Here is a 19,657-nt window from a genome sequence, read left to right on the forward strand (position 1 = left end):
TCGGAACGGTTGCGTTTTGGGGCTTATTTTCTGCGTCATTTTAAGAGATTTTCGAGTCGAACTTGGACATCGTTGATTTTACAGGCAATTTACATGCAAGGGCAAACATGATTTTAACAATCGTTCCTACGCGAAGTTTTGAAGCAATAAAATAATTCAATAAAATAAAATGTGTTTTCGTCCCTACCGACCCTCTAATTTTGTTGGCCAGTGTAAGCACACATATTATTTTAATTTGGCCTTACAAACAAATACAAGTCGTATCCTTCTATTATACATGTAGTAAGATAATGCTACATTCCCATAATACTTTTTAAAGCAAACGTCTAAAAAGAGGCAACAAATAAATAAACGATTTGAACGTTTATTGTAACAATATAAAACTCTTGTCCTACCAAAGATGACAGTTACATGTAAGTTCCCAAATCACTTATCAATCACAAAGGTCTAAAATAGGCAAATACAAAAATAAATTATTACCCCATCCTTTTAATACGTTAAGCCTAAAGCACACTTCAGAGATCATTAATATTCTCTACAATAAAAACCCTCAAAGTTTACCACACAATAGCGGTTGGGTGAATGACGTTTGAATGTATGAAGTTATTGACTGTCAATTGTTTTCGGAACGAACACCTGGTCACACAGAAAAACGTTTGTACAATGCCGACGTGTGTTGGACCGAAAGCTAGACGCATTGCGGCATTGTTGGAATGAAAGCATGGTCATGGGGAATAAACACGTTGCAGCATTGTTGGAATAAAAGGACCGTCTGGGGGATTGCAGCATTGTTCGAACGAAAATACGGTCTCAGTGTCTGAATAGCCTTGTTTGACCGCATTATTGAGTAAGGATTCTTCACACAAAGACCGTTGATTTGAACTGGACAAGAAGGTATTTTTTTTATTTCACGCAGTGATCATAAAAAAAATCAATCGTCAGCAGACAAGGCGCACCGAAAGATAAGACGCACCAATGTTTTTGGGGCTTAAAAAGTCAGATAAGACGCGTCTTATCCGCAGGAAAATATGGTAAGCACTTTATGTAATCCACCATATTATACATAAACTGACAAACCTGTAGAAGTTTGAGATCGATCGGCCATCTGGGTCACGAGAGAATAGTGAAAACCGATTACAAATTTTGCCATGCATCGATGCCAACATAAAAATGAATAAAACGCTTACTGAGCGATTAACTCCAAACGAGAAGTTAGATTATTTATTTCTTATCTAATATGACATTTCAGACAAAAATATTTCAAGGGATGTTTTAGGGATGATATAAAGTCTGGCGACTGAATCGGCATAAGGAGTATACATGTACAACTTGGAGTTGTGACGTTCTAACCTTGTTCATCACTTTGTATTTTAACCAAGCAAGCTGAATTTATCCCCGAAAGTTTGAGGGTTCTGAAGCTTGGTGAAATTTAAGGTAGTGTGTCATGGCTATATTTGAGAAAATTTTTAAACACATTTTTATTAAAATTCATTCTTGACCAATACAATAAAATTATTGATAGTGAAATAGTTGAAAAGTTGAGTGAATGCACTGAAGTGAATGTCGTCCGCGACAGAATCATTAAGTCTGGTTCCCAACATATAAGTCGCCCACGATTAGCTGTTATGAGAGGCAGAAGCAAGATGTAAGTTTCATTTATTAAATTGGCCCATTAACATGGATAGAAAATAACCAATAAATCGCGTACAAGTGACGAGCGGCGAGGGGCAAAGCTAGCACTGCAGCAGAATTTCGTTCTCAAATGTACAGTTTTTTAAAACTTTAGGAAGGTAAAGGTCAGCTCGGTAAAATTATCAAGAACCAGGCCTCGCGTCTCGGTAAAATTATCAAGAACCAGGCCTCGCGTCTCGGTAAAATTATCAAGAACCAGGCCTCGCGCCTCGGTAAAATTATCAAGAACCAGGCCTCGCGTCTCGGTAAAATTATCAAGAACCAGGCCTTGCTCCCGGTAAAATTATCAAGAACCAGGCCTCGCTCCTGGTAAAATTATCAAGAAACAGGCCTCGCGTCTCGGTAAAATTATCAAGAACCAGGCCTCGCTCCCGGTAAAATTATCAAGAACCAGGCCTCGCGTCTCGGTAAAATTATCAAGAACCAGGCCTCGCGTCTCGGTAAAATTATCAAGAACCAGGCCTTGCGTTTCGGTAAAATTATCAAGAACCAGGCCTCGCTCCCGGTAAAATTATCAAGAACCAGGTCTCGGTAAAATTATCAAGAACCAGGCCTCGCTCCCGGTAAAATTATCAAGAACCAGGCCTCGCGTCTCGGTAGAATTATCAAGAACCAGGCCTCGCGTCTCGGTAAAATTATCAAGAACCAGGCCTCGCGTCTCGGTAAAATTATCAAGAACCAGGCCTCGTGTCTCGGTAAAATTATCAAGAACCAGGCCTCGCTCCCGGTAAAATTATCAAAAACCAGGCCTTGCGTCTTGGTAAAATTATCAAGAACCAGGCCTCGCTCCCGGTAAAATTATCAAGAACCAGGCCTCACGTCTCGGTAAAATTATCAAGAACCAGGCCTCGCGTCTTGGTAAAATTATCAAGAACCAGGCCTCGCTCCCGGTAAAATTATCAAGAACCAGGCCTCGCGTCTCGGTAAAATTATCAAGAACCAGGCCTCGGCGGGTTTAAACCACTAGCTTAAAACCTCTTCACTACACATTGATTCCCCTTATTATTAGCTGTTTTGCAGCACAGCGAAACAGCTTCTTGCTTTATTTTCAAAATAATTCAAAAGTAATAAAAATAATTGTTGTAATTCATAAGTGGCAAAAGTTATGAAGTTGCTTTTTCTGATGTTAGTGTCTGGCAAGGGTTGGCAGTTTTCACAAAAATACTGATAACGTCCTGATACACAAGAGGGCCTTCTACTAGCGGCAGGTTGAAAACTCTTCAAAATGGACTTTTTGAAGATGTGTGTGGTGAAGTTCTTTGTAATCACTGTAATATTTACACACCTGTTGATCCTCAGGCAGGCAGCATGTGTGTGTGAAGTTCCAGATCAATGACATCATCAGAGGTCACGTTATGTAACATAAAAGGTGCACTGTTTGAAGTAGTATAACTCCCGAAGTGTTGGTGCGATCACGTTGAAACAAAATAGGTTGTTAGATATTGGTACATACGTGTAAGTTCCTGTAAATAATGAAATGACGTTATGATGATGTCGTCACAAACAAATTAATGATAATTTAAATGTTTTGCACATTTAAGTCATAAATTGCTAGCTGAGCGTGGTACAAACCAAATTCTTTTTTAAAATAATAATAACTGGAGATAGTGATTGTAAAAAATCACACAGCTGTTTCCGAATGTTTTGTTAATAAAAGTTTTCTATGCTACAATAAAACGCACACATTACAACTGTATGACATGTGATTACCTGGTCTCGTATCTGATCGCGCACTGGATTTTTCTACTATGACGTCAGTATCGGTAACTGAGTGACACGCGGCGCAGTGCACCTTTTACCGCATACATTCTGCAGTTGCTTTGTAGATTGGTTCCGCAGTTTTTCCTAGCTCGACGGCGGCAAACATGACAATCTTTTTTCCTTCTAGACAGACTTGGCGCTGCGCGCTCGTGTTGTGTGCTACGCACACAATGTTTCTATTTTTTGTAGTGATTTTAGGTTGCACTCCCACTTTTTCAGTTTGCACTCCCACTTTCCAAATTCCTGGCTAAGACACTGTTTTGTACACAAAAAATAAAGCGCGCAAACGTATCCTGTCATGATGATGTGATTGAACATTTTAGGCCACAAACAGCATCTGTAATACAAGACAAGTCCATAACCAAACAAAAATTGGGATTGAATGTTTAATTCTTGAGATATGATGGGAACAATATTGCCTAATTAAATATTCATACAGCTATCACGTGAATAATTAATTAAGAATGTTAATCTAATTAAATCTAAAAATTAAGTTAGGCCTTATGCTTTCATATGGTATATTATTTGTCTTTTTCTGGTAATTCTAATTTGAAATTTGACAATTTTAAAACTCAAAATCGTAATGACTTGAAAGTCAATACGATATTGAGGAAAGAAAGAATAATAATAGTAATAATAAAAACTTTAACAAATCTGGACGATTACAATAGCTGTTCCAACGGAACTGTCGGAACAGCTAATAATAAAAAAATTAAAAATCTGGACGATTACAATAGCTGTTCCGACGGAACTGTCGGAACAGCTAATAATAATAAAAAAAAATTAAAATCTGGACGATTACAATAGCTGTTCCAACTGAACTTCGGAACAGCTAATAATAAAAACAATCTTGATATAGTGATTGTATACAATCACAAAGCTGTTCCTGAATGTTTTGTTAATAAAAGTTTTCTATGCTACAATAAAACACACACATTACAACTCTATGACATTTGATTACCTGCCCCCGATTTCACGAAGCTTGCGACAAGTGCAAGTTGCGACCGGTTACACGTCGTAAGTTGCGATGCGTATGGAATCCATTTCATCAAAGTTACGATGCGTTGGATACGTCGCAAGTTCCTTGACAACGAGGAAGAACACGTCGTAAGTTACGACGACCCATAGGGTCGTCGTAAGAATGCTATGTTTCATTTGTTTACATACAAAATGCATGAAAGGACATAACAATTACCACACGTAACTTCCGTGAACCAATCGGGAAGACACTAGTTTTAGTTTAGTTTAGTTTTATGTGACTTACACTGGCATAAAAATACAGAAATACAAATCGATACGAAAAAAAAAATAAAGAATCGAATGCCGCCGCCGCGTGCGCCTTGAATAAAGGCTAGGTAACTTGCAGCACTTAGACAACAAATGGAAACTTACCCTCCCCCCCCAAAAAAAAAGGGACGGGTAAAAGAAAAGAAAACAAACACGCACAACAAACGAACACACACAAACTAAAACAACTAAACAAATAAATAATTATAAACCAAAAAAAACAAAAGAAAATTTCTATTAAACACTAGTCCGAAACGGTTGAGTGTCTGCCATCTTGAATGAACTATAATACACGACTGTTTCATGACCAAGTTGTACACAACATAAAACAGCCGCAGAACTTTAGCAGTTCATCCTCGTCCAAAGGGTAGTTTTTATTAAGAGGGAAAATGGTTTGAGTTGCGACTCGTCGCGCTTACGACGTGTTTGGTGAAATGGATTGTGGAACTCGTCGCAGCTGCGACGTGTCTTTGGTCTGCGACGCATCGCAAACCCTACGATGCGTCGCTACTTGCGATGAGTTTCGTGAAATCAGGGGGGCTGGTCTTGTATCTGATACTAAATCAAAATGAGCTTTAACACACACAAAAAAAGGTCAACATGGCGTTCCATAACTGAAAAAAGTTTGAAAATCGGTTGTGTTGTTTTTGAGATAAGGTCCCACTTCCGGTTGACCCAGAAATAAAGGTCAACATGGGGTCACGGTTTTCAAAGTTAATATTTAATGCCTATAAGTAGTCTATAACTAAAAAAAGTTTGGAAATCGGTTGTGTAGTTCTTGAGAAATGGTCCCACTTCCGGTTGAACCGGAAGAAGAGGTCAAAATGGGGTCACAAATTTTCCCCGACAAACTGTAATGCCTAATGAGTCTCTAACTAATATTACCTAATTAAATATTCATACAGCTGTCTTGTGAATAATTAATTAAGAATGTTAATCTAATTAAATCTAAAAATTAAGTTAGGCCATATGCTTTCATATGGTATATGATTTGTCTCTTTCTGGTAATTCTAATTTGACATTTGACATATTTTAAAGTCAAGGGTTAAGTCAATACGATTTTGAGGAAAGAAAGAATATAAAAATAAAAAATAATAATAAAAATCTTGACGATTACAATAGCTGTTTCGACGGAACTGTCGGAACAGCTAAAAAAATAAAAATCTTGACGATTACAATAGGTGTTTCGACTGAACTGTCGGAACAGTTATTAACAAATTCTTATATATAGCGCTTCTCACAATAACTTTGTCAATGCGCTTTACATTAGTTCCCTGGTCATTGGGCCAATAGCATCCCTTGATTCTTTCTCAGCTCACAAGGCCTTTTGCATAGTTCCCAAAGAGCAATTGCAGTGAAACCTTCAGTGATGAAAGGTAGTGCAACAATTATCCTAAAACAATGATGTCATGATGACCTTATCACCTGTCACATGACGTCATCTTAAATGTTGCTATTTTAATTAATTTGAAAAAATACCAACACACGATACATAAAGCGCCCTCTAGTGGTAGGTTGAAAACTCTTCAAAATGAACTTTTTGAAGGTTTGTGGTGAAAGTAGCTTCTGGCTTGATCATCAGGCTTGACGGTCAGGCTTGACCGTCAGGCAGCCATCATACATGTATGTGTAAAGTTTTTGATAAATGACGTCATCGAGGGTAACGTGACGTGGCATTAATGGTGTACTTTTTGAAGTCGTATACATGTAACTCCCGAAGTGCTTGTGCGATCATGTTGAAACTTTGTACATGTAGGTTGTTTAGATAGAGGCAAGTTCTTGTAAACTATGAAATGATGTAATATTGTCATCATCACAATTTTGTTTAGCACCTTTAAGTCGTACATGTAAATAGCTAACTGAGCATGCTTTAAAAGGCATGATTCATATAACTGCTTGGAATACAAAAAGATTAAAAATTTTGAAAAAATTATGGGTCGAAACAGCTCAGCATTTGTGCACAAATGCAATCATGTCTAGGGTGCCGTGGCAAAGCAGATAAGCTAGAGCACCGAACTCAAGCTCTGGTGCTTCTGTTCAGCAGAGTGTGGGTTCAAGTCCCAGTCATGACACTTGTGTCCCTGAGCAAGACACTTAACTATAATTGCTTCTCTCCACCCAGGGGTAAATGGCTACCTGTGAGGGCAGAGATAGTTCTTGTGATTGGTTAAAGGAACATTACAGAATAGGTATTTGCTAACAAAACAGTTGCTGGAGGTGGAAGCACTTTATGTAATCCATCATGAACATAAACTGACAAACCTGTAGAATTTTAAAATCGATTGGCCATCTGGGTCACGAGAGAATAGTGAAAAACCGATTACAAATTTTGCATTGCATCGATGCAAAACAAAAATAAAACGCTCACTGAGCGATAAACTCAAAGCGTGAAATAAGATTATTTATTTCTCATCAAATATGACATTTCAGACAGAAATATTTCAAGGGATGTTTTCTATTATCATCATCATTAGACTGTGTAGGTTTTATGTAAATCTGTGATCCTCACGATTTTGGTTTCTTACCAATTCTGTAACGTTCCTTAAAGCCGAGTAGCGCATATTAATGTTGCACAGGCAGTATACTCCTAGGGAGCTGAGATGGTTTAAGTAATTATTTAGTTATTATTATCGCTATAGTTTAGATGGTGATTTTGTATCGAATGCAGAGCTTTAAAATAAATAAAAAGAAGTCTAGCATACATTGCGTGTTGGTGATCTAGTACATGTATTTTAAATTTTTAATATTGAACGAGTGCGACTCATGCAACGCCCTCCCCTCTCTCTCCAGTCCAAATTTTCATTTTAAACAAAAACACGCCTCCAATGGTTTTAGCATAGCCTGTCCCATAAAAGTGCTCTTGATTTTCCAATGATTGCGCCTTAACTATTACAGATATCTGAAACACTGTGAGTATATGTACCGGTTTGACTTAAGGCTTCTACATACATTAACAAAGTTGTTTGATGCACCCATGTCCTGGGAAAAAAAACAACAATCAGAACTGTCTTCGTGGCTACACATATGTCTTCCCTATTCACAAAGTTTCTCTGCAGGCTTCATGTATGATTTCACTCTTCCTTTCCAAACATGTGAAGCTCTTTGCTCAGTTGGGTCAAAGTTCAGCTACAATGGTATGGTGTGCCAAAAGCAACCAAATATTAACAGTAAATAAATATATACACGATTTAGGTCGCTACAAGGTCATAATGGGTATGAATGACCGTGTAGGTACACCTTACTTAACTTGGCCCCAAATTATATTCATATAACAGTATAACAAGTAAAATGTGTAGCTGTTTAATTTGGAATTTGATTTATTATTTTTACAGACTGTGCATTGGAATTAAAAAGCTGCTGGTTTTGCTTGAGTTGGTGAGACAGACTGACAAGGGATTTCGAGTTCCAAAGCTGCTTTGCTTGTTAGAAGAAGAAGCTGGGTAAGAAAATGTTTAGTCATAGTGAATGTCCAAAACCATTGTAATAGGATGAATATTTTACATGATTTTCTTTCAATGTAATGGTTTGTTCTCATAGTTTTGACTTATAGGCACATGACTGTCCAAATAGAAACGGTTGAATAACCGTTTGATGGTGGTTGCCTCCAATGGTTGAAAGTAGAAAAAGTTCAAAGTGTTTGCCAAATGAACTTATGAAATGTATTTTCTAAGAAACACAGCCAAATACTCACGTAATTTTGTTTACGTTTCGACTAGTTTCACTAGTCATCCTCAGAACGAGGCACCACCAGTCGGTTGGTGGCGCTGTTGCCTGCTTCGGCCACTGGATAGTGGTTTGGCCAAGTGTGTCCTCCCCCGGGGTGGAACTTGGGGTATAAGGGGGTCCCATATGTGTGATAGTTCATACCCTCTCTCGTCTCTGTTCAGAGTAGATCGTCGCCTCCTTATCCAGAGACTTTCCCGTATCCATCGTCTATATCTGTCACCCTCTTTATGTAGAATTGCGCTGTCCGCCCAATTCATCACGTGATTGTTATCCCTAGCATGATCTTTTATGGCCGATTTGGTTTCTTTTCCTATTGTGGATGTTTTTCTTGCCCTCGTCATGGTGCCGGATGTTAGTTTGTTGACTTCTGTTTTGTGTTCTTCGAACCGAGTACCAAATTTTCTCCCCGTTTCCCCGATGTAAGATAGTTGACACGACTGGCATGGAATTTCGTATACCACGCCACATTTCTGTTCTTTTTCGATCTTGTCTTTGGGATGTACTAGAAGTTGCCTGAGTGTGCGATGAGGCTTGACAGGACATTCCTCTCTATATTTTTTCATAGATCTTTGTATCCGCTCTGATACACCTTTAACGTAAGGTAGTACCACTATTGATTTTGGTTCATCCCTGGATTTGGTTGGCTTGTTCCCTTGGGCTTCTTGTGATTTGTCGTTTTTCCTTATGATGTCCTGCTCTACTTTTTTGAATGTCCAATTCGGGTAGCCACAATTCTTCAGTGTTGTTTTGACATGTTGAGTTTCCTTGATCTTATCCTCCTCATCTGTAACGATGTTATCCTTCCTATCCAATAGAGTTTTCACTACTGAAAGTTTGTGTTGTACCGGGTGGTGTGAGCTGAACATCAAATATTGATTGGTGTGGTCTGGTTTTCTGTACACCTGGAGCTTGACGCTGCCGTCTGTTTTTTTGACGATCATGGTGTCTAAGAAAGCTAACTTTCCCTCTGTTTCTTCCTCTACCGTGAACTTGATGTTGCCAGTATCATCGATGGTGTTGAGATGGTCTGTCAGCATGCCCGTCGTCCCTTTCTTTACTTTCTCCAAGATGTCGTCAACATATCTCTTCCAAAGACTGGGCTTACATATCTCTGGTGCTTGGGAATTGCCTTTCCTTCCAGATCTTCCATGAAAAGGTTGGCCATGATAGCTGACAAGGGGTCTCCCATAGCAAACCCAGTCGTTCGAACAAACGTTGTTTTTCCTTTTTATTTCCTCGTTGAAATGGTCCAATTTGTTGTTGTTTACACGGATTCTTTTTCGTAGTATGTCTTTCTGGGCTTTCCTTACGATGTCACGTGCATTGTTCGTATTGATGGGGCATTTAAGACGTAGATTGGGAGGGGAGAGATTCTCGTCACGGCATCGCAGATTGAAGATTATATGGTTGCGGAATCTTGCTGCTTTTATCTCCAATTTCTCAAAATTCTGAATTTCCAACACAGTCTGTTGTCCATATTTTTGACGAATATCATAAAAGAATTTCATCAGGCTGGTAACATATCAACTTATTACATGTATTTTCACAGCCAAATACTCACGTAATTTTGTTTACGTTTCGACTAGTTTCACTAGTCATCCTCAGAACGAGGCACCACCATTCGGTTAGTGGCGCTGTTGCCTGCTTCGGCCACTGGATGATTGGGGGGGGGGGGGTCAGGGCCAAATAACAAAAGCTTTTGGTGTTTTGAGGGAACAAAATCAAGCCTCCATAATATTAATACCTAAAAACTTGGAAGTAGACACACTTTTCAAGCACTCCTAATCAAAATCCTAATAGCCCTCCCCTTCCATGGGAGCGCTGGTGCACTAAACCCAAGTGACATCATCTACACGAGTAATCAGCATGTGTTTTTGCAAGTAAGAAATTTGTACATGTCTACTTGGCAGTGAAACTGGTGTGTTCCAGAGAAGAGCATTAAAAAGCCGCTGTTCATGGAAACTCAAGAGCTGAAATGTTGGGTCAGAAAATCAAATTTCCACCAAGGGTGATGGGCAGTGTGCAAATCTGAAAATACAAGTAAAGCAAATTTGTGTGCATTGCTTGGTAAGCACTTTTGTTTTGCGTTTTGCTTCATGTGTCCTCTGTCCTTAAACATAATGCGCAGTATCCCTGTTGTGCACAGCAGTATCTTTAATTTGTGACATCCATGGTTCAAGGAGTATTAGTAAAGGATTAGTAACAGATTAGCAGCAGCTGTACATTGACCTCCGGCAGACCAGCCGAAGCCCTTTTGTTATGCCCTGTGGAGGCAAAGTCACCAAAGGGGCATACTGTTTCCGACATGTCCTTCCATGTGTGGGTGTGGTAGTATCCACATTCAAACCGGGTACCTATAACATACATGTACATGTAATATCTACAAATTATAACTCAGAAGGCCTCAAAATATTTCATGTGGAATGGTCATTGGACCCCCCCCCCCCTTCCACCCATAGTGGTCTGTCCTTTTTTGACCACAGGTAAGCAATTAATCATTATGGCTAAAACAAAGGAAATGTAGTCTGAGCAATATCTCGAGAAGTACTTGTCATATCAACTCCAATCTTCGTTTGTGGATTAGTCTTGGTCATTGGACCCCCCCCCCTTTCCACCCACAGTGGTCTGTCCTTTTTTGACCACAGGCAAGCAATTAATCATTATGGCTAAAACAAAGGAAATGTAGTCTGAGCAATATCTCGAGAAGTACTTGTCATATCAACTCCAATCTTCGTTTGTGGATTAGTCTTGGAATCCCCCGCCCCCAGAGGTCTGTTGATGCTGGCCAGGCAGAAAGAAAAAATGTCATGATGGCTAAAACAAAGGAAATGGTGTCAGGGTAATATCTCGAGAAAAACTTGTCATATCAACTCCAAACTTGGTTTGTGGGTCGGTCTTTGGTTGTGGATTGGTCTCGGACCCCCCCCCCCCCTTAGTCTAGGTCTGTCAGTGTTGGACTATAGGCAAACAAAGAAGGTAATTATGGCTAAAACAAAGGAAATGGTGTCTGAGCACTCAAGAAGTAAATATCAACTCAAACTTGGTTCAAAATATCAAATTTGGTTTGTGGATTGGTCTTGAGATCCCCAAGAAGCCTATTGCTTTTGCACCCTATGGCAAACTTTTAGGTCATTATGACTAGAACCAAAGAAATATTGTCTGAGCAATATCTCGAGAAGTGCATGTGCATGTACTTGCCATATCAACTCCAAACTATCCCCAAGAAACTATTGCTTTTACACCCTAGGCCAAATGTCAAGGTTATGGCAAAAACAAAAGAAATGTTGCCTTCCCACCATACTATCCACTCTGTCTTCCCTCACCCCTCCTCACCTATTCTTCCCAACTCATCTTCCCAAGTCGAATTTCATGGGTTGAGTACTTGTCAAGATTTCAGTTAAATGCGTGAGTGAGTGGTTTATGGTCAGTATACACACAAAATGATCGACCTTCGAGCATATCAAAAGTGTCTTACACTCAAATATACAGCCAACAATGCTTTCCCAAAAGCACTGTATCTTGTTTCTGCGGATTGTAATCTTTTTGAAAAGAACCCGAGAGGTTGCCAAGTAGAGCCAACAACCGGTAGAGATCTGTAGAGAGACCTAACTACCAGGCTAAAAGAACATAAAGCACACGGCCGCAGAGGGGAATATGACAAATCTGCCATTGTCAAACACTCCATCGATTTAGACCATGTCATAGATTGGGATCAGGCTCGAATCATAGCACCTGAGAGACACTGGTATACAAGGCGTATAAGGGAAACTGTCGAAATACACAGACACGACACTGTGCCACAAGATATCGGTTATTTCATCAGCAGCATTTGGCATACTATCCTACCACCCTCCTTCTCTAACAACCCCCAACCTACTGACACGCCTCACTACACCCGAGAGGTTTCTCACACAATGGCCAACCCTAACAATAGCACTGAGCCCGCCAACCACACAACCAATCAGAGCATTGATTGACCTGCGGTGGATCCACTGAACCCCTATAAATAAGCCCACTCTTATCTTACCTCTTCAGTTTCCTGACGATGACTAGAGCTAGTCGAAAAGTTTACACCAATTCAGAACTACTGACTCCGCGGCAGTACAGTTAATTACGATCCTATAAGCTAAAGTCCAGTCTATTTTCTATACCATCCGCCCTGGTAATAGTTAAAAAGCAGGACAGTTCTTTTCAGAACTGAGAAGTCTCCCGAACCTCCGATTATCTACTCTGCGGCAGTAGAATAAAACAAGACAGTTCTCTAAGAACAACTCTACCTGGCAAGTAGATACACATATGTTGTTACCGCAAACCAAATATACATCGATACCTCACCATGCAATGCCTCAAATCCTACATGTATATAGAGCCAACAAGTTGTTGCAAAACTGCACCTACAGCTCATTGGATGCATCTGTTGTAAGGTTTTATGGAGCATTTGGGTGTTGATGAGATAATAATGTGGCTTGAGCTAAAGCCGTTTTGCTCTCATTAAAAGCTGCAAGTTCAGCCTCTACAAGTTTGATCGTCTTGTTTTGCTTTTGCTTTGTTTGCTTTAGGATGTCTGTGAGTGGCTGAACAATGTGAGCGCATGATGGAACAAATCAGCGATAAAAGTTCAACAACCCTAAATATATCGTCGCAATTGGCGAAGGGAGTTTGGGTCAGGAAAATCTGCAATAGCTTGTATTTGCTCTGGGAGAAGAGTAATACCATCGGCAGTGACAAAATGACCAAGAAATTCGACATTGTTGACCCCAAAAACACACTTATTAACGTTTTCACAACACTGTATTCATCTAAGCGGTCAAAAAGTTGTTTCAGATGTGCATAATGTTTTACAGCAGAATTGCTGGCTACAAGTAAGTCATCAATATATGAATATTTATGTACAAATGGTAAATCACGTAATACTTGGTCAATAAAGTGCTGAAATGTTTTTGTGCCGCATTTCGTAGACCGAAGGGCATCCTAACAAATTCAAAAAGACCAAATGGCGTTGTTATAGCTGTTTTGTGAACATCGCAAGGCTCTTCAGGAATTTGATGATAGGCTCTCGCTAAATCAATTTTAGAAAATACAGTTTTCCCATTTAATGATGCAGTGAAATCGTGAATGTGGGGAATTGGATAACGGTCAGGGATTATAAGTGCGTGTTAATCACCACAGGGGTGCGGTCCCCAGACTTCTTTGGGATCATGTGTAATGGCACAGACCAACTGCTTTGTGAAGGTTGTATAATTTCTAATTGCAGCATATGATCAAACTCCTGTTTCGCAATGTTCAAACACTCTGGTGCCAACCGTTGCGGACGTGCATGGGCAGGTTGACCATTTGTATTTATGTGGTGTGTTGCACCATGTTTGACGTGCATGGGCAGGTTGACCATTTGTATTTATGTGGTGTGTTACACCATGTTTGACGGTGGTATTATTGTACTGTGACTTAACAATGTTAGGGTATTGACCAAGCAAGACATGGTTAGGGTATTGACCAAGCAAGACATGGTTAGGGTATTGACCAAGCAAGACATGGTTAAGGTATTGACCAAGCAAGACATGGTTAGGGTATTGACCAAGCAAGACTTGGTTAGGGTATTGACCAAGCAAGACATGGTTAGGGTATTGACCAAACAAGACATGGTTAGGGTATTGACCAAGCAAGACATGGTTAGGGTATTGACCAAGCAAGACATGGTTAGGGTATTGACCAAGCAAGACATGGTTAGGGTATTGACCAAGCAAGACATGGTTAGGGTATTGACCAAGCAAGACATGGTTAGGGTATTGACCAAGCAAGACATGGTTAGGGTATTGACCAAGCAAGACATGGTTAGGGTATTGACCAAGCAAGACATGGTAAGGGTATTGACCAAGCAAGACATGGTTAGGGTATTGACCAAGCAAGACATGGTTAGGGTATTGACCAAACAAGACATGGTTAGGGTATTGACCAAGCAAGACATGGTTAGGGTATTGACCAAGCAAGACATGGTTAGGGTATTGACCAAGCAAGACATGGTTAGGGTATTGACCAAGCAAGACATGGTTACGGTATTGACCAAGCAAGACATGGTTAGGGTATTGACCAAGCAAGACATGGTTAGGGTATTGACCAAGCAAGACATGGTTAGGGTATTGACCAAGCAAGACATGGTTAGGGTATTGACCAAGCAAGACATGGTATTTGGATTCACTAGTATCGATACTAAAAGATGGACCTGGTGTTAGTGTTGATGCATAAAAACCTTGAATGGAAAGTGTCGTGTTTGAATCTACAAGTCTGCAGTTTCTAATGTCCACTATTAATGCAAAATGATCTAAAAAATCTGAACCAATAATTGGTTGAGTGACGTCTTAACAAATCCAGTGTAAGGGATTTTTCACCATAAGTCATAATCAGGGTTTTATTGGCAGCTTGTAAGGTGCACTGAAGGGAAAATGTTTTTCTCAGGCCGAAACTGGAAAAAACGCTGACGTCTGCGCCAGTGTCTTAAAAAATGTATTCCAGTTGACTTATCAGTAACACTGACACGACAACTTGCTCGATGTGCGCCACGAAATTGTGCCGCTGTTAATTGCTGGCATTTTCGATTCCCTGTTTGCTTGTCTAGGAACAAGGTTTGTCGCATCTTTCTGCTCTATCGCCATGTTGCCAATGATACAAACATTCTTTGCCTGTGTGAGGGGTGGGCATTGGGGAACGCGTACAACGTGCACTTTGCCCGCTGTCGCGACTTCTTGATCTATTTAAACTCACTGCAAATTGCGTGTGTCCACTACTAGTATGCAAAGAATGAGATTTGTCCTCACCCGTCGCCATTGTTATACATGTACAACCTAAAATCAATCAGGGATGCCTAGCTAGACTGGGTAATAATCACAGATTACTTAACAATGTAATGTTAGCCAGGTACATGTGTACATTCAACTGTTGCTGTAGAGAAAACATGTCTAGTTAAAAAAAACTTAACCAGTTCAAATCAGTTCAAATCAGACTTGCGCAATTTGGTATAGTGACCAGCCTTATTTCTACGCTTACTTGGTTTTCTAATGGAGGTATGCCAAGAGAGTGTCCGTGAATTAATACTTAATTGCGACTCACTATTGAGCATTTGAATGCAGACATTAGCTTGATCCAACAAGATATTAAGTTGCTGTTGGTTTAATTTGAGTTCAGCTTCTGACAAAATAGGTGTAGACAAACTCTTACTACAATGTCGCTTGGAATTTTGCAAACATTGCTGGTGGACTGGTAACCAGTGAAAAAAATGACAGTGGCTCTACACCCTAGTATCTGTTGTTTAAAATGGTTAAATTTGGCTAACAGTCCATTCAAACAAAGCTCAGATTTTTGTAAGACCTTGGCACGGGATGTGGTGAATTGGTAAAACCCGAGAGTTCGTTGATACAGCAGCTAATTTGACAATAATAAAATCAGATTCACTGTAAGTTTGTAATTTTGCCAAAGTTGGTAAAATGAGATTGTAAATTTTGGCTCCACAAATAATAATGAAACAAGACTTTGGGCGTGGACAATGATCAAAAGAAAAGGCTCTCGAATCGGCAACAAATAATTGACAAACTTTAGTAGTCGTAAGTGATAAATATATAAAGAGCAGTTACAAATTATTGTTCTAAATATGATGAATAATAAGTTACAAACGATGGGATCACACAAATGTGTGCGGCTCAAAGTAATTAAACTAGGCCACTGTGGTGTACCTATAGCTGTATACTACTGCCAAATGGAAACACCACAGTGACAAATCTAAAACTAAATTAACATGCTGGGTATACTCATCAAACTACGGCTAATGCTGCTGGCTGCTGCTAGGTGTAATGTGTAAACTGAGAGAAAGAATAAAGGTTCAGCCAGCCTATGTAGTGAAGACGCTACTGTTATGGTTGAAAGCACATGGTGATGCTCAACAGAAATAACTCGCTGATTTAAATACCAAAGAAACTAAGGGCTACTACAAGGCCTTTGGATTTGTTATGAGGCTTATAATTGGACCAACCGTGCTTTATAGTGTCAGAGAATGTTGAACATGTGCCAACATTTTTGACCAATCACTTAAAACCCCGGTATCTGCAAATTTACATCTGAAAGTCTGTCTCTGTCGTTGGCGTTCTTTTCAGAATGCATCTTTACATGGCCAAATACAGTTCATGAAAATAATCTAGCAGATAAAATTGTCGACTGACAGTGGATTCTGAATTACCAATTTTAGTTTTACTTACAGAGCAAATTTAGTTTTACTTTCAGAGCAACTTTTCCACAGTGATCATTCATAGCATCAGATTATTCAGCGCAACATGCAATGAATATTCAACATCAGTAGTACATCCCACAATAAATCTTACACTTAGAGCCTCGTTATCAAACCCGGAAGTGCGCAGATTGAAGTTAAACTTTTCATCTTGGTTCATCTGTTGAAAAACAAAAAGTCAAATTTGCCAAAAAATACGTATTTAAAAAAAATAATAAATTGGTCAAGAAAATTTCTATCACCAAGCTTGTCATTAAGCTTTTTCATTTGTTGTTGTTTTTCAGGCTTGAGTGAAGCGAACTATAAGTGCTGTGAACACTGCAATCAACCACAGTAAGTGACATTTCAGAATGATGCTGAAAAATCAACATCGGAGTATTGGCATGAGTTGGTTACTGAAGTGTCTGTTGAAATGCTTTGGATATGGGATCTTCTTAATTCATTCCCTCCGTATAGATGTGTAGGCCATGTGACTGGTATATATAATTGATCATTGGTTGAAGAGTTGAGACAAAATGAAACTGCTGAGTTGTACATGTACATGTAATTATTATGAAACTAGAGTAGGGATATAAATCCAATTATGGCTCCCTAAATTCAAAGTTATATTGAGTTTTTATAATTTTGAAACCCCTTACCAAGAGTGGACTTATATACAAAAAATAATCAAACCTGTTTGTTATTTATGATTATTATTATTATTTAGTTAAGCTTGCTTGGTGTAATCAGCTGAGTACTGCTGTACAACCTGTCTTACTGGCCATTGTAATCATTGCATAAGGCTCTTGATGAAGAGTCCAAAATCTAACGTTGTATTCAAAATCATAATTCAAATAAAAAAGAAACAATCTGAGCCAATTATTGTCTTCAATCTTTCTCCTGTCAAGATCCTACTCAGCTAAAGAAAGGGACACTATTAATGCCATTTTGACAGTGACATTTGTAGCTGTCTTCACCTGTTAATTTGTTTTTTTATCATTCCCTGCTATAGAAAGGAATGATTTTTATTCCACTTTGCTTGTATGTCCATTTAAAAAAAAGATTAAAATAAAATATAAAAAAATAATAGTTCATCCATAAGGACTTAAATAGTAGCAATAATCTATATGTTTGCTTTAACCACTACTAGACCACATTAATAGTTGTTGCAACAATTACAGTTACATTGTGCAAAGAAAGTTTGCATTCAAATGCTTTTCAAATGTTTAAAATATTATTCAAATTAAAATTGCAATGCACATGTATCATTTGTTGTCAAACTTGCCTTACAAATGCCCACATTTTGTGCACAATGTAAGCATTAACCTGTGAAACATTCATTGTTTGCCTACATTATTTCATTATTATTTAACAAAAATTAAAAAAAGTAAAGCAAATATTATTACAATTGAACTTTATACCAGTTTCAAAAGTCTTTAATCCATGTTTTTGTTGTTGAGTAAAAACGTTTTTTATTAGGTATCGTTTACATTTTTCAAGTAGTATAGGTTTTCTCGGTCAGTTTCGGCAAATGAGCAGCCAATTTAACCAATACTGAAAAGGGTCAATCAATTTTGTTTTAAGACCAGTCATTCGACTTAACAAAGTAATCATTCCAATTTTACAATGTAACAATTCATCAAGGGCCATTTAAATTTGTAGGAGTTTTTGAGGCGTGTGTTTATTTTTTTTTTAGTCATTCAAATTCATTTTTGGGCAGTCATTTCTGGAATTTGTGCAATCTTAAAAACGCTTTTTGGTCAAGCTTGGCTCTCCTTAAGAATGTTAAAGGCATAAATACTGTCGACCTTTTGGCGCTTGAAAATTTATGCCAAAATGTCTAGCGTGTCAACATATTGATGGTTTTGAAGGGAAAAAAAAAGAGAAAAAAAAACCCAATACAAACATAGGTCTTTGGTCAGCAAACCAATTAAGGTCACCCCCCCCCCCCCTGAGCTTCTGTTACTTACTGTGCCTGTTATATATTAGAAGTTTTTACTGGAGTGTCTTTTGATAGTGTGTTTATTTGATGTATGCCTTTGCTGATGAATGTTGAATAAACGGAGTAATATAACTCCACATCAAAAAAAATAAATAAATAAATAAATAAATAAACAAATAGTAATAATAATAAAGTATAATAAAGATGAAAAATATGAAGGAAAAAACCTCATGGGGCCCCATGTAAAGTCTACTGGAAACATAACTAAAGAAATATCAGGTTTGCCTGCATTAAAGTGAAGGTTCGAACGATTGCTTAGTACAGTTTATTTTGTTTAAAGTCGTACTTATTTGAGTTCTCATTTAGTGAAATTTATCGCCTCTTTAAGAAATTGAAATAATTAAAACAGTAAAATCTCCGCTCGAACCAGTTTTGCTAAATTGAATGATGATTTTGTGTCTCGCAAAAAAAAAATGACGATTTGCTGAATTGAACACAGTGCTAAAAGAATTTGAATGCCTCAAACAATGCCCAAATTCTTCATTTGAAACTCAGTAAAACTGGAAAGGCATATAAATAGCTTTAATTCGAACGCAAGAAAATTAAGTCGGCTGCTCATTTGCTGAAATTGACCGAGAAAACCTATAAACTACTTACTGTTTGCATTTTTCAATTGTCAATCTCGTGATTTAGGTACATATAATGTACATGTATATCTACTTGTGGTAGTATAATCTGATATGGTAATGTTTAATGTACATGTATAATGAAATTGGTGCGGTTCAACATTTCTTTAGACATAGCTTGATTGTCGTAGGAACATCTTCACTATACATAATCACTCTGGTGGAAAGTGTTCTTCACTATACATAATCACTCTGGTGGAAAGTGTTATCTCATTTAAGTCCAAAGTGGAGGTCATGGACGCCGTAGAATCCAAATCAAACTTCATTCTATTCATTTAATTTCAGAAGTCTACCAGGAGACTTGGGACTTAT

The 19,657-nt window shown here is 38.5% G+C and overlaps 1 protein-coding gene across 1 annotated transcript in view; it reads left to right on the top strand.

The window, feature by feature from the left end:
* LOC117291391 (vesicle-fusing ATPase-like) overlaps positions 1 to 18,804 on the top strand; it is a 217,455-nt gene extending 198,651 nt beyond the window's left edge. The window contains exons 25-26 of the mRNA XM_033773044.1: positions 8,073 to 8,180; positions 17,023 to 18,804. Coding sequence (XP_033628935.1) covers positions 8,073 to 8,180; positions 17,023 to 17,032 — 118 coding nt within the window. The 3' untranslated portion in view covers positions 17,033 to 18,804. The remainder of the gene's footprint in view (positions 1 to 8,072; positions 8,181 to 17,022) is intronic.
* Positions 18,805 to 19,657: the final 853 nt, after the last annotated feature.

The sequence above is a fragment of the Asterias rubens genome, chromosome 6, assembly GCF_902459465.1.
Source record: "Asterias rubens chromosome 6, eAstRub1.3, whole genome shotgun sequence".
Taxonomy (NCBI): domain Eukaryota; kingdom Metazoa; phylum Echinodermata; class Asteroidea; order Forcipulatida; family Asteriidae; genus Asterias; species Asterias rubens.